General features: G+C 40.2%; 1 protein-coding gene across 1 annotated transcript in view; it reads right to left on the reverse strand.

Moving 5' to 3' along the window:
- The window catches only part of ryr2a (ryanodine receptor 2a (cardiac)), a 157821-nt gene that overhangs the window by 99299 nt on the left and 43272 nt on the right, over positions 1 to 15250 (reverse strand). The window contains exons 2-5 of the mRNA XM_053414411.1: positions 12937 to 13056; positions 12046 to 12150; positions 5072 to 5092; positions 127 to 201 (exon numbers count right to left, since the gene is read on the reverse strand). Of these exons, the coding sequence (XP_053270386.1) occupies positions 127 to 201; positions 5072 to 5092; positions 12046 to 12150; positions 12937 to 13056 (321 nt within the window). The remainder of the gene's footprint in view (positions 1 to 126; positions 202 to 5071; positions 5093 to 12045; positions 12151 to 12936; positions 13057 to 15250) is intronic.

The raw sequence follows: 15250 nt of genomic DNA on the forward strand, positions 1-15250 counted from the left end.
CTTGCTTCTTCATCTTTATCAATTCGGTTTCAGATGCAGAAGATAGTTTAATAGGAACACCATACTGAGAGTAGTAGTAGTAATATAAATACATTATACAGTATATAGGTGTGTGTGTTCACGAACCATTCCACTGTAGGAGTGTCGCAGCAAGACAGCGTGTCCATACAGTAAGGTGCGATGGCCGCCCCCCTGGGCCGTCTGAAAGACACACAAAGAGACGCTGACAACATGAAGGGAAAAACAGAGCAGAAATGCAGAAGACAGAAAATCACTGAGACATTTGAAAAATGCAAGTATACTAAACTGCAGTGCTGTTGATTATCGTCAACTAATCTATGCATACAACACATAGTATTGTTTAAAGCTCCTCTATGAAAAAGATGAAACAAATATAAATATATCACACTAATTTATTAACTTTCTGAGTTGCTGGTGTAATTTTGTCATACTTAAATTTAAATACTTAAAAGTATTTACATTTTAAAACAAGGCTGCAAAGGTAATGTAAAAAATAAATCGTTTTGATTTAGTTCCATGTTTTATGTTTAGGTATGTGATTAAATTGACATCCGTTGCAGGTAACTAGGTTTGTATACGGTACATCTGATTTGAGTTTGATTCATTAGTCAGGTTTATTAAGTTAACTGTATAGTTCAAATAGCACTGTTTTGTTTAATGTACATTTTCTGATTACTATTGATCTCAATGTTAAAGACTGTAATACAAATCAATTTTTTATAGAAGAAGGTATAACACACCGGTACACAATGCTTCACAGAACAAGATGAAGTCAAACATACAGTCAAGATAAAAACAGATAAAAACATCGACCATGAGACCTGATAGAAATGTAAGTGATGAGGGCTAGGAATAACAAAAACAAACATAATAACTACAATAAGCCTTCTGCTACAAGAAAATGTGTACCAATAAGCGATTGAAAGAATCACTCTCCTGAATCTTCTTCCATCACAAATTAACTAGCTCACAAAAGTATTGTCTGAAGGTACAGTTGTGTATCATCAGCATAGCAATGGTAACAGAGTTCATTATGTCTGATTAGAGGACCATAAATAAATTTTAAGTCGATGAAAGAAAATGGTCCGCGCACTGAGCCTTGGGGAACCCCTTCGGTAACAGAGGCAGGTTTGGCTTTAGACAGTTGTTTGTCACTTTGTTTAAGACACTTTCTGTACTGTTGAAGGAGCAATTAGGTTTAGTTACACCAAATTATCTTAGCAGACCAGTGTGTAACAGTAGTGCAAAGTTCATCCTGCGGTTTCAAAGGCAGTAGTGTAAATTAGTGAATTGCACTGTCACCTACCATCCTGTTGCTATATTTGACAGCAGCTATTGATGGTGGACAAAAATACATGAGAGAAATTCTGCCAGACATGGCATTTGAAAGCAGTGAGCCTACAAGGACCTGGCTAGGGCCTAGGGTGTAGCATTTACTGACAAACAGTCTAAACTACACACAGATCACAGTATCAGATCACTGCTAACTTTTACCACTCTGCTCCATATATAAAGACACATCTCCTATTCCTCCAACTCTCCAGAAATTAAGAGGAAATATCCCAGATATGAATGCCGCCATCTCGCTGCCGATCACTAAATTTGTAGTGACAGTCTTTGCTGTAGGAATTGGGGAATGGAGATGGGGCTGAGGTATAGAGGTCCCACCGATACACACGCCCGGCTTAACCAAGCACGAGTCAGTCTCAGTTGTCAATCTTGACTTTTCAACCAGTTTTTATAGGCCTGCCAGAAAAATGTACATATAATAGTGTGATGAGAACTACCTAAAATGATAAATGTGTATATGGTAGTGGGGCGTTATCAGCGTCAGCTGCAGGAGGGAGGGAATGGGGATGGGGTTCTGGGATCGGTGCCACGAAGAGATGGTTATAACAAGGGAGTGAGGTCGGATTGACGGAATTTTGTACCTCAGGCCCAAACTCATCTCTTTCCTGCAGCCGACGCTGATCACGCCCCACTACCACAGTGTATTTTGACACTTTAGTTTGGCTCATGTTCCATTCAGTAACATGATGGAGGTGGGGTTTATGACCTATACTGCAGCCAGTCACCATCAAGATGCTTTGGATTCACTTTTGGGGAGCTTCTCCAGAAGCCAGCCTCACCACCTCCCACTTACACACTCTCTCTCTCCTGCTTGTTTTGCACACACCTTATGCATCATCTGCATCCTAAATTTACTGCAGATCACAGAGAAATGCTAAATTGGTGTAATTGGCTTGTTTATCTATTACTGCTGTCTCTTAACGCTTGGCAATAGAAGACTGTCGGGGTAATTTTCTAAAGTATCTGCAAAATAATGTGGGCAAGATTCCCGATCTCAGAATAGTCAGGGGTGGTTTGACAAGCACAAACATATGTAGCTAGCTACAGTAAGTGGCCTGTTAGAGATCCCAGGTTTGATCCTCAGGGTGCAAAATTCATAAAACCGTCCACTGTTTTGTATGACGAGGCCCAGTCCCTCAGTGGATGGTAGTCAAGCAGCCTGCTGCTTATACAAGAAGGCAGTTAATGTGAACTGACAAGATCAGGTACTTTATGGGACAGAACACTGTTTATGTTGTTTGTAAATTAAGTTTGTATCTTTAGCAGGTCAGGCACTGTCTGAGTTGTCCTGACAGCATGGGACTGATTGTACATTTGAAGCTGGAATTAATGGACATCAACTTCATCCAGTATTTTGTACAGAGTACAGAAATGGGTCAGAAATGATTCAGATCATCAGGGTCCAGTCATCTTGAGAGTGGAGGGAACAGTGTCAGATCTGATAGAAGTCCTAACAACAATGAAGATCAGTGGACACTGAGACAAGCCTCAAGAGAGGCTGTGGGCACTGGATACAGAGAGCAAGTGGAGGCGTCAAAGTGTGTGGCCAGCTCCATGGTGTCTGACGCATCGACTGGGGCAAGGAAAAGGAGCCCTCTGTCTGACAGGCAGATGTAGTTGTCAGTGAAGGAGGTAAGGAGGGGGCAGAGCCCTTTTGAGTGTGTATAGACTGCAACAGTCTTGGGTTGTGAACATTAAGGGAACTTAGAGCAGAGGTCAGGATCACCAGAGAGGAGATAGCAAGATGATCAGCTAATTTGCATTTACTGTGAGAAGCAGGCTAAAGAGTGTCAAAACATGGTGTGTGATGATGCAATTATCAGTGCATATATCCCAACACACTTTATGCTTCATGCTGGTGTGCTATGCAGTTGTTTTCTATTTGAAGTCCTCTTCTTAGCATTATCTCAGACGAGTAAGCAATAACTTAGCTTAGTGTGTGAGTGTGTGTGTGTGTGTGTGTGTGTGTGTGTGTGTGTGTGTGTGTGTGTGTGTGTGTGTGTGTGTGTGTGTGTGTGTGTGTCTTGGTTGAACAATACAAAATATTGTGTTGCTACAAACAAGAATAATTGATTAGGTATAGAAGTGGTATTAAGTGAGCGTTGTGAGGACAGAGTTCAGATAGCAAGACGGCACGTGTGGTCTGTTGTGATGATGTATTAGCGCTTCCTTCGTGTGCCTCAGTCTCCAGAGAGAATAGATGCAGGTCTCGTTTACATTACAAGGAGGGGATGTGACACCAGGAATTTGTCAGCCAAGCTGGAGTCATGTGGATATGGAGCATTTCACAGCCATCATGTCACCAGCTACTGATAATAAACAGAGGACCCAAGGGATCTACTTGAAGTCCAAGTCTCAAGTTGAACAAAGACAATGGAAAACAACCAGATAAACAGATGGAAAAAAGCCAATATTCACAGTCAGTGAATTGTTTATGAGCTGTATAAACAATATACAACTCATCAGTCTTTTTGTGTGCACTTGAATTTTCCATAGGAATGCTACACATAGTTTCATAACTGAGGCCACTGCCCAACTTCTGAGTGTGAGCATTAGGAACAGCTATTGACAGCTGATCGTTTAGGTGTTCAAAAATACATATTCTAATCCACACACAAGGGCCATTATAATTATTTTACAAATAAGAATAGCACTCAGAAGAGTGCATAACTCCTCCAATGCCCAACTGTCCACTTATGACACAACATGACTTACTTGATCTGTGTGTTTTATTTGGATCTGCACCACATTGCATGCACACATTAGTATAAATATCAGCCCCCTAAACAGATTTTAGTTTTTTTTTTGTGCATAGTCCTTCTATCTAACACGTTTTGTGACATTTTGCAGATTTACCAGGGAATAATTCATGGAGCTTGATGGAAGAAAAAGGGCCATATTTAGGGGATTGATATCTTCGAACTATGGGTGTTCTCTTCCACATGGTGTGAGCACTGTCACTGTTCAACAATGGAGAACATATTTTCTTAATTTCCCGGTGAGCAGCTCAGTGTAACTCAACGGGCACTGCTCCACACTAAGAAAGCCTGAGGAGACAACTAAAGATGTGAAACGTTGAGGAATTGATGCCAGTGCAGCCTTCTAAACTGCAGACAATGGAGCCTCAACACACCCTAAGAAATGGAGGTTCTCTCTGCTTTGTTGTGTTTCAAGGTTCCTGCATGGTTTGCTCTCCTGGACTGAAACATGCAGCTGGAGTTTGTTGAAGTTGATCTGTTTGTCTGATGGCCGAATTCCCAGCGGCTGCTATAGTTCTGTCTGTGTTTCTCTCCGAAACAGAACCTGCTTGGGAGAGCGGCTCCATTTTTGGCCATCGACAACTGGAACCCTTCCTGCTTAGGAATCTTCTGTTGATATGATCTCATTGGTTCTGACCTCACGGCAGAATGATGAGGCCATGGATCCTTTTAAAGCAGGTCTCTCTCTATGTGTGTGTGTGTGTGTGTGTGTGTGTGTGTGTGTGTGTGTGTGTGTGTGTGTGTGTGAGAGAGAGAGACTGACTGTATAAGCTTCGTGCTAAGAGGTGTGGATATGACATTGATTCTGTCTTTTCAATAATACATATGGGGCAACTCTGCATCTGCTCATACTGTTCATGCTCATGACAGTGACTGTACTTGCCAACACAAGGACGATAACAACGATGACAAACACAGACAGCAAGTGGAGGCACACCTACCCATATTTCCACATCTACATGCTGTGTGGCCATGAGAGAGAGGAGGAGAAAGTAAGTTGTCAAAGTCATTTTTACAAATGACACATCAAAACACATAGCTATCCAACAGATGAGACTGTTGGATGAGGACGTTATGACAGATAAGTGAATAAATTTATTTGTGCTTAAATAACATTTGGCTCGGTTGGGTAATGTGCTTATTTGCTTTCTCAGAGATGAGACAACAGATTCCACTCTCATGTCTTTTTGTTGGCAACTGATGTGAAGCTTAGCATTAAGACTGTAAACAGATGGCCTGGCTCTCTAAAGCTGGGTTAGGGTTAGGTCAAATGTCAGAGTGAGAGCCTCCGGTTTATCTGCGGACTTTTTCTACCTGGCTCCCTTTGTATAAAGTCCTGGTTCGTGATTATAACTACCCTAGGGGTCCTGCATTCTTTCCACAGTGGTGCAATTTGGGCAGACACAGACAAAGTGCAAGACCCTGTAGACCTAGAGGAATTCGGTTCAGTTCCAGATGAACCGTAATGTCAATCTCTGTATAACTTTGTATCTAGTTTTTGTATTTTTCCCCCTAGAGGTTGATTGTGAGTAATGCACTTCAGTTTCTGTTTCCTGTTTTCTTTTTATTGTTGTTTTATTTAGTCATTGGACACAGCCAGGTCATAGTTCGGAGATGACAAACAGGAAATCCTGTAGTTAACAAGTTACATATTGTCAGTGTGCAGCTCCAGCTACCTTATTATTCCTATCTCTCATTTGTTTCTAGGAAATATTTTGTAAGTAAATTTATAGTCTACATTTAAGTATGATTACACACAAGTGTTTGTTGTGGTACATTCAAATATTTTGTTTATATATATATATATATATATATATATATATATATATACAGTATATGCCATCACTGAAATGTTATTGAGTATCGAACTATTAGTCAATCAATAAATCAAATATATTTGTACAGCACATAATCTCAAATCACAATTTGTCTCAGAGGGCTTAACAAGGCTCCTTCTGTCCTCCCTCAACAAGAGTAAGGAAAACCTTCAAAAAATACAAACTATAAACAATATGACTGTATATTATTGTAAAGCAGTATAGAACATTTGCATAATATAAGCTGAAATAGGTCTAACTGAAGGAAAATAAGATTAAATGCAATTGTCCTGGTCCTACAAGTAATAATGGCTTTTCCTATTGTAATAGTCATTAGATAGCTTTCTGATGCATTTAAATCAGTATTGCTTCTATAAACTTGTGAACCTAATGTACATAATTTAGAATTGATGGACAGCTGTTAACACATCACTTGAATGTGGTTTTGTATGTTGTAGCTGTTGTGTACATACTTTAGGGTATTTGCAAATATAAACTTCTATATGATGCCGGCCATCTGTAGCATGTGGGTGTGCTTTGCATAATGGAATATCAAAGAGGACAGTCAGTGTAGCACCAGCTCCAGGGCCTTCTTTCTTTACCTGTATTTAGTTTGTGCTCCTGCTCCAGCAGACACATCTGAATAATAAATGCAGTCAGGCTTCACATATTTTGTTGTGATGCATTTAGGTTTGCAAGGATTTGTCTTTTTGCAAAAAGACTGAGAACAACGTCTGGAAACTCAGAAACATCTTCAGACTAGAGCAAAAGAAATTGGCTGAGAAAACACCATGACATTGAAGACGCATCTCTTGTCAGTCTCAGGAATAAAGCAAATAGGAAAATTTTCCCTATTAAAAAAAATATATATTTTTAACTGCTCGGGATAATTTGATTAAACTGGACAGGTACAGTAGGTGGCTGTTGTTCAGTTAACATTTGATTCAAGACAACACGCTAAAAGTGCTTACAGAAAAACTTGCAATCACCGAAACATAATTATTGGGTTCAAGGTTCAAAGGTTCAAAGTGTTAATTTTCATATATAACAGTAATTAGTAATAAAGATCACAGTCAGAATGATGCATGGGTGCAGTAGTTGGTGTCAGCTGTAAGCAGGATGCCGTTTAAAGTTGCAACACAACAGCAATGTGTTTGCTGATTGTTTGAGAAGAAATGTGAACCTGTTAACACAGGGCAACTGTTTCCATCAGAGATCATAGAACCACTTTGACTCACAGAACATCGTGAACCCGGTGAACCTCTCTCCTCCTAACCAATATCATATCCGTGTTCTGTGTTCTTACTGTCCACACTAAGTCTAAACGTGACAGCTCCTGCTTTCACAGCCTCTGAGACATCAAGACTTCCTGGGTTCTGTGGATAGCAGAACTGTTTATTAGAAAGTTAAATCGCTCTCATAAAATCATAAACATTATGGGCTCTATTGGAGTTCGGCTTTTATACATGAACAATGCAGCAAGAGATTCTGCGCTCAGATATATTCACAAAAGCTTACGGTTCTTGCTGTGTTTTTAAATTGGTTCATTCTGACATTATCCAGAGGTATACCTAGGGTACTCCGGAGAAAACCCGTAGCCTCTCACATGCAGCCCCCTGGGTAATGTCAGGAGATAATCCTGAGTTCAGTGCATGCGTGAAAGTAGCTTCAGTGACTCTCTCTGGGCCCTTTTATGCTGTGTTTTTATTTTTGAAATGTTGGCCTTCAGTGTCTGCTGTTGACTTTGTCTGCCGTCCCAGTAGGTTTCGCACCTTTTGTGATCACCCTGCCCCAATTACTTGCATGTGTCTCATAACCTGCTCCCCTGGTGTGTATTTAGTCCTCATGTTTCCCTTCACTGCTTCAGTTTATCTGCCCTGTTTCCCTGTTTCCTCAGGCTTCTGCTCTGTTCCCTTGTGTTTACCAGTTGTTTAAGTTTGGATTTGTCTGCCATCTGTAAGCATGTCTATTTACATTATAATATCTTCAATGCACCGGCCTGCCTTTGTCAAGAATGTATTATGAGTCCATATTAGGGTTGTGAAAGCCTCTTACCATAACATCTTTATTAACAACCTCAGCTTATTAACAGTGAATAAACAAGGTCAATGCTCCGTGTTCATAGTTTCCAGAGTTAGTCTCTTTGTTAATGCAACAACCAAGTGCCATCTTCTATTCCCTTCAAAAGCCAGGTGAGCTTGCAACTGTAATAAGAGACAACGTTTCTGCAGAGGAAAGTATTTAACTTTATTCAAGACTTCAAGTATTTGCAGGTGTTGTTTATAGTATATATAACTTGATAATGTGCCTTAAAATAAGAGTGAAATACTGAAGCACTGACTTCAGAGGAGGATTTTGTTGTCCTTTTCTTCTGCCTGAGGATTGCAGCACACCGACAAAGCAACTGACCACACCTAATTTTAAGACCAACACATCCATGTGTGCTTAGATGAGCTTAAGTGAATTTTTCTTTTTAAAGGTGCGGTCTTTAAAAAATACAAAACTGTATCGGTCTCAAACTAGTAAAATGCTTTTTTCTTTGTAACATCATGTGCTGATGCTAAACTAGACTCAACACATGATGGACCTGCATGCATAAATACATATTAACCTGAAATGAGTCTCGTCTGACTACCAGCTTCTCCAAATCTCCAAATATTCCATTCACTCAGCTCCAAATCCCTGATGAACCAGTGTTTGATTTCACTTGCAGATGAGACACATTCACTGATGTTGCATCATTGCCTAAGAAATATGTTTCTTACAGCTGAAAATACAGTTTCACCTACACTAGTGGTTTATATATTTATAATACTAAGTCAATTTGCCTTACAATTTAAAAGTAACTAGTGTGTGGCAGGGAATGATCACGCACCACACTGCATTGTCTATGAACATTATATAACCCACTGCAGTACTGGAGCACTGAAGGATCCAGTTGATGCCGTTAAATCAGAATCACTGATGCAGAATAGTTGCATGAGATGCAAAAAGCCAGCAGCTGGGAGCTACAGAGGACACTGTCTGTCGAAACCATGTCAGCTTTAGTCTGGGAAATAGTATTTATCTCTCTTTTGTGACACACATTACAAAGTAATCCAGCAGTATGGTGGCAAATGAAAGTCAAGGTGGAATATCTAGAAGAGATTCTTCTATATTATTGAGCTAATGTGTTGTTTACTTTGATGAAATTCAAAATTAACTTTACTGTTGTAACTTAAATAAAAGATTGTGTCTTCATGTTTGAACTGGAAATCTGAACGAAACCACAACTGAACCTATATACAGGACTTGGGAAGATGTGCTCAAACAAGCGGTCTGACGGAACCAACAGTATACATTTTGTCATCTTTCCTCCGGGTCAACAGGAAGGTGACCACGGTACCTGTCGTCTGGACCTTTGATTGTGTGCACAGCATCCACTGAGACCGTAACAAGTGACTCTGACTGACCAGCAGTAGCTTGACGGAGGGGATACATGTGTTTTGAACATACTGACTTCTAGCCAGGTAACTATTGTGGCTGTTACTATAATCTTTTACATTAACCAATACAATTTTCCATTTATCACACACAGATTGGACAGCATCCTCTGATGATACACTGTAAAATAATGCCATCAGTGTCAGGTCTGTTGACAGCAGTGAGAAAGTGAAACCATGGAGAGTTTCTAATATAACTGAGTCAAATGTGAATAGATCCAACATGAAACACCCTCCCCCCCATGTCAGTCGAGGTAATTCTGAGTTGTTTTTTTTAATACAACAATAACACAGAAGGTGTAACACAGTGTAATTTCGTGGTGCTCATCTGATCCCTGATTAATACATCCACTGAATAGGCAGTGTGGATAAGAGAGCACGGATGTGCATGGGCGAGGGAGCCGCGCGAGAGAACAGAACGACAACTAATTGTATTTGTTTTGCCCCTCATCCATTAATCATCAACAACCATTTATCTTCCGCTGTGGTCTTGATGCCTGCTGACAGTGAGAAAGGAGAAATTAATAACCCTCCCCCCTCTTCATTAATAAAAAGAAAAACATGAGTCATGAAGAAATTTCTCATCTCATCATTAGATCCTCCTTCACCACAACATTACATCTGCACTGCAGGTTCTCTTAAGCTGCTCATCCGAGTTCCAGTTTTCAGGTGTTAAAATTGAACAACCCTGTGGCTGAAAATGATTTGTATCCCTCAATGGGAAACAAAAGGCAAAGCTATTTAAACCACAGGTGGGGAACCGTGTTCCTATCAGGAGCACTTCAAACATCATTCCAGGGCCAAACTACATCATCAAACACGTATCACAGTGCTCTGATGAGATGGCTGGAAGTGTTGTCTTTGGCAAAGTGTTGGAAGCCTGATGCCAGAGAGAAAGACCGGACAGTTCCTGCATTAACCTTCAGTGTTTTTTTTCCACATTGTTCCATCTCATTTACCTGTGACTGTTTGTCAAGAAAAACTGACACTTTGGAACAATTTGACCTTGTTTGGTTCTAGCAGCTTTACAGCAGCGACAAGGTTCACTCATTCACCTATTGAATGAGGGTTCAGCTTCTTAACTCTAAGCTCACTCACCACAGGAAAAGCCTGTGTAACATTGTCTACTTCAGAATGTGGTGTTGTGGAGGGTTGCTGGACACTATTGCAGAAAAGTATTAGCTTAATCTTAGATAATGTCTCCTTAAACTCATTCACTTTAGCTGCATGTTCCAACTGTAATGATGATGAGATTGGTATTTTTCATCACTGGGACAACGTGTCCAAAAACTAGACGCTGACATGATTATTATTTTGATTTTTTTCACAAAAAAAAACAATTTCTTAATTTCTATTTAAAAGCACAACATTTTGCATCTACTTTTTCTGACAATCACCATGATGCTTGTTAATGATCCCACATAACAACTATGTATGTGTCTCCTTAACCCTGACTGTGACCTGGCAGGCATACACCAGACACACAGTTCTACTGTTGCATGTTATTATACACAGAAAATTGAATTGTTGGGAACGTTTTGTCTGAGTTGCTTTTTCTGCATTCATGAATTGTCTTGCAAGTCATATATGGCCAAAAAACAGTTCTTCCCCAAGTGCTATGTGTTTGACACAGTAAGTTGCTGCAATAACACTACATTTTGATTTAAAATGTTTTCATTAATTTAATTTGTAATGCTAGTTAAATCTCTGCTATATAATTGGAAAATGTGGATCTTACAGAAAAAATAAACTGGGGTGAATGGATTGTCCTTGCAGTGTGGATACTGATGGTTAGAAACAAGTGATAACTTCTCTGCACTGCCGCAAAGTTGAGGGAAAGTTGGTTTTCAATGCCTCCAAAATTACCGTGATCAATAGTCCAATCTTTGTCAATTTTTTTTGTCTATTTTTATTTTCTGAAATTGACAATGATAAATAAAGTTTGAGCATGTTGTTTTGAAGGTTTGGTAATTCCACCATTCCATCACAGTAGCTAGTTCAAGTAGCATATAGCAGCATTAGTAGTAGCAAGTAACAGAAGATATATTTCTAATTGATAAAATACAGTTAATTCAGAAATAAAAGAAACACATGAACCTTGAAAACAATCAACAAATAAAACGGTGATTCTAGAGTAAAAATGCTTAAATCTAATTAAATAACTGAAAGCACAGAGTATAATGCCTGTCTTCTTGATCGGGATGATGACTGATGGCAGTCAAACAAACACTGATGGTCAAGTGTTTTGTAAAGGACAGCAGCTGCACAAACAGGATCACACCACTTCTCTAATATAACTGTTGAGGAACTGTTTGGAAACACATTGTTGATACAGTGTAATGACAACAGCCACCTGATGGACAGTGATCAGTACTAGCGAGGAACCATGTGACATGAGGAAGAGGGGGATGATTCTGTCCAGGATGAACAGAGAGCCACAGACTCACTGTCACTGTGTCCACCACCACCTCCTCTGTGCTGGTGTCTCACAACCGACTGGTCATCTCCCAGTCTGTGTGTGTGTGTGTGTGTGTGTGTGTGTGTGTGTGTGTGTGTGTGTGTGTGTGTGTGTGTGTGTGTGTGTGTGTGTGTGTGCGTGTGTGTCTTCACGCTCACCCCGTCAGCCTTCTCCTCTGTGTTGGCCAGCATCTCCTGCAGGGCTCGTACTGACAGAGACTGCTCCAGGACAAAGGTGCAGATGGACAGATCTGGAGGCACATTCTGAGACAACAGGAAACAACACACGTGTTTCATTACTCATTGTTGACTTAATCTTTACATGTTTGACACACGTTTTACACAGGACAGTAATTTCTTCTGCAGAATTTCTTCATCTGGTGAGGTGACCAACATTGGTGTGGGGTCAACAGAGTAGAAATACTTCATGGATACTTAGATGTGTTTGGTTAGATGTCTTTTTTTATATTTAAAAAATACTTGTATAAACATGGTTTTGCTGTGCAGTTGTTATGCTGCTTTCAAACAAAAAATGAAGGTAATATTTTTGTTGTGTGACTTACGCAACTTTGGCTGTATTGAGTAAGGGCACGGTCAATTATAAGCTAATGTATCAGTGGAAAAACTTTGCCTCCAGTTCAATTCCATTCTGTGCTGGTGCAGGGGCGAATAAAACATTCACTTCTTCTGGTAAAGTACATCTACAGCATGTGGAGTTCAACCTTTGTGAACAGTGACTTGCGATTTCACAGCCATAACAAATTGCATCAAAGTTTGTGTGATTGACCACACTTGGCTCTCATTGGTGCCACATCCTGCACTGCCCACATTCATTTCAAATGAAATCGTAAGCCTTGTATCCCAGGGAGAAGTCCTGTGTCCTTTCGTCCATCATTTCCGGTTCAGTACACTTTGTCACTCTTTATACAAACTCACCCAAATGAGGAAAGTGTAATGTTACACACCTTACTTACACACATTCTGTGCATGTCATATGTGCAGTATTCTATTATTCATCTTATAGGAGATAATAAAAGCTTGTATCAGTACCTTGGAGTTTGAGATGGATTCAAGGAAGCAGAGTCTGTTTCCGAAGCCTTCAGCAGCCAGACAGAGTTTCAGTTGCTCCTTGTGGATGGTAGCTGAGCACTGTAGGACCACCTCATCATCCTAGATACAAACACACACACACACACAGACAAAGAGGATAGAAGTTAGAGGTCAATGCATTTTTTAACCCAGAATCACTGAGACATTTTGCGTCGCTTGTTGTAGCTGCTAATAAATCGGAGTGTTCTCATCATCTTCATCAACATTCGTTGACTCCAAAGGAAGAAGTTGAATCCAATAGGCAATACTGCAAGTGTCTCTCAGTAGAGTCTACATGCCAGGTATCCAACCATCCTTAAACTGAGTCTGAAGCCATGTCACACCTTTCCACTGCCACCACGTCAGGTGCAGCCTGCTCATCGCTCATCAATTCATTAACGTAACCACACTTGTTTTTTTATTTCACTATCAACAGTTTGGTATTTCACAACTGGATGTGTAACCACGCTCTGAACCAGGCTTCTTGTCTTTGTTTACATTACATTCTTGATTACATTGATACATTGTTTGGTTTGTAGGCAGGCGTGCATCTGACATTGGCATGTTGTCTTTTATTTGAATGGAGAAAATGTATAAACCAGTTCACTTTGTTAATTTTGTTGCCACTGTAATATTATAATGATTTTAAGGAATGTGATGATAACTTCTTCACTGATCACATAGTTCCTGATTTAAACTGAGTTTTCATTTAAGGAAATCTTTTGTCCTTTTTCTACCTCTGCTAGATTAATGTCTTTTGGTTTGATGCCTCAATCAACCAGTTGCAGTTTACATCCATTACAGAGCGTAGCATTACAACAGACAATATTTGCTTTGCCACACACACACACACACGCACACACACACACAGTGGCACAGTGTGTACTCACAGTGTGTACTATCATGTTGCTACGATAAGCTGCTTATCAGTCAGTCACAGTAACAGCATAACAGCATGTCCCACATCAGAGTGTTACAATCAATTAAAACTATGTCTGCTCACATATCACAGCAGCTTAATCTAATCAGCATACATCTGTTTGTATGCCCATCAACACTGTGAGTGTTTAACGATGCCAAGTGACTGTCTAAAGGACACAATCTGAAGCAATGGACAACTGTAAGCTGGACGAAGAAAGTGATTTCCAGAGCCGAAGTCACAAACCTTATGTATTCCCATGCATCACCACAATTACCTTGCAACCCTAGTCTTAAATTGGAACAGGATCTAATTTATAAAGGGTGCAGAGGAACCATAATATTATATTTATGATTACACATCTCATATTTAATATCTAATATCCTCCTCCTCTTCATCAGATTATTGTCTCATCAATAGTATTATTACGAGCATGACTTCCTCACGTAGCCCTTGTGCTTTATTGTTGCAGATCCAGGATCGCTGCAGCAGTCACATTGTGGATTGAGATTGTGGGTTGTCATTGTCGATCGTGACCATGATGGTGGATCATGTATATGAGATCGTGATGGTTGATCAACAATCAGCAGTAGGCATGTAGTCATGCAAACACAGTCCATATGCTCAATGAACACAAAGGGAAAACCTCAGGAACAAAACAGAAGCATGAAGGGGGAGATGAAAAGTTGACAAAGAGGACTGGGAGCACAGAGACTGGATACACAGAGAGGTAGGGATAACTGAGGACAGGTGAATCACATGAGGGCAGCTCAAACAACAACAACAAGACAAAGAAAGGAAGTTAAACAACCAGATACAAATGATAAGAAACATGAAAATAAAACGTCTCTTTATGAGGGCAGATCACCAGTGTAACGCCAGCAACTACAGTGTAAGAGCACGTGTTCACAGTTCCTCTTGGTGGTATCAGTGTCATCAGATCTCCTTGCGCTGACACACATGGTGTGTTCACAGTCTTTCACAAATTAGCATCAGTGAAAAATGACAAGCTGTCATGATAGTGCCACGCTCTGACAGAACAGAGAGGACTTTGCAGAAAGATGTTTGTGGACACTTTTTGGATTTCACCTTCTGGAGTTCCTCCCTGAGTGTTCCTTTGTACCCAATCATTGCCTGGTCCTGTATTCATGTACAGCTGGGCTTGGCTTCTGGCTCTCGCCTCACGCCAAATTCCCCACACAAGTTTTATCATTCAGTCAAGATCACAAAGACACTCAGGCTAGCCCTCTCAGCCACGTTTCATTGCAGCATCACTTTAGTTGCTAGTACATCCTTGTTAGAACCAGTAGTTTTGCAAAATCGCTTTTCAACTCCTTCTTATAAGTTTTCGTGTTA

Source organism: Pleuronectes platessa, chromosome 21 (assembly GCF_947347685.1).
Source record: "Pleuronectes platessa chromosome 21, fPlePla1.1, whole genome shotgun sequence".
In the NCBI taxonomy this organism is placed as follows: Eukaryota; Metazoa; Chordata; class Actinopteri; order Pleuronectiformes; family Pleuronectidae; genus Pleuronectes; species Pleuronectes platessa.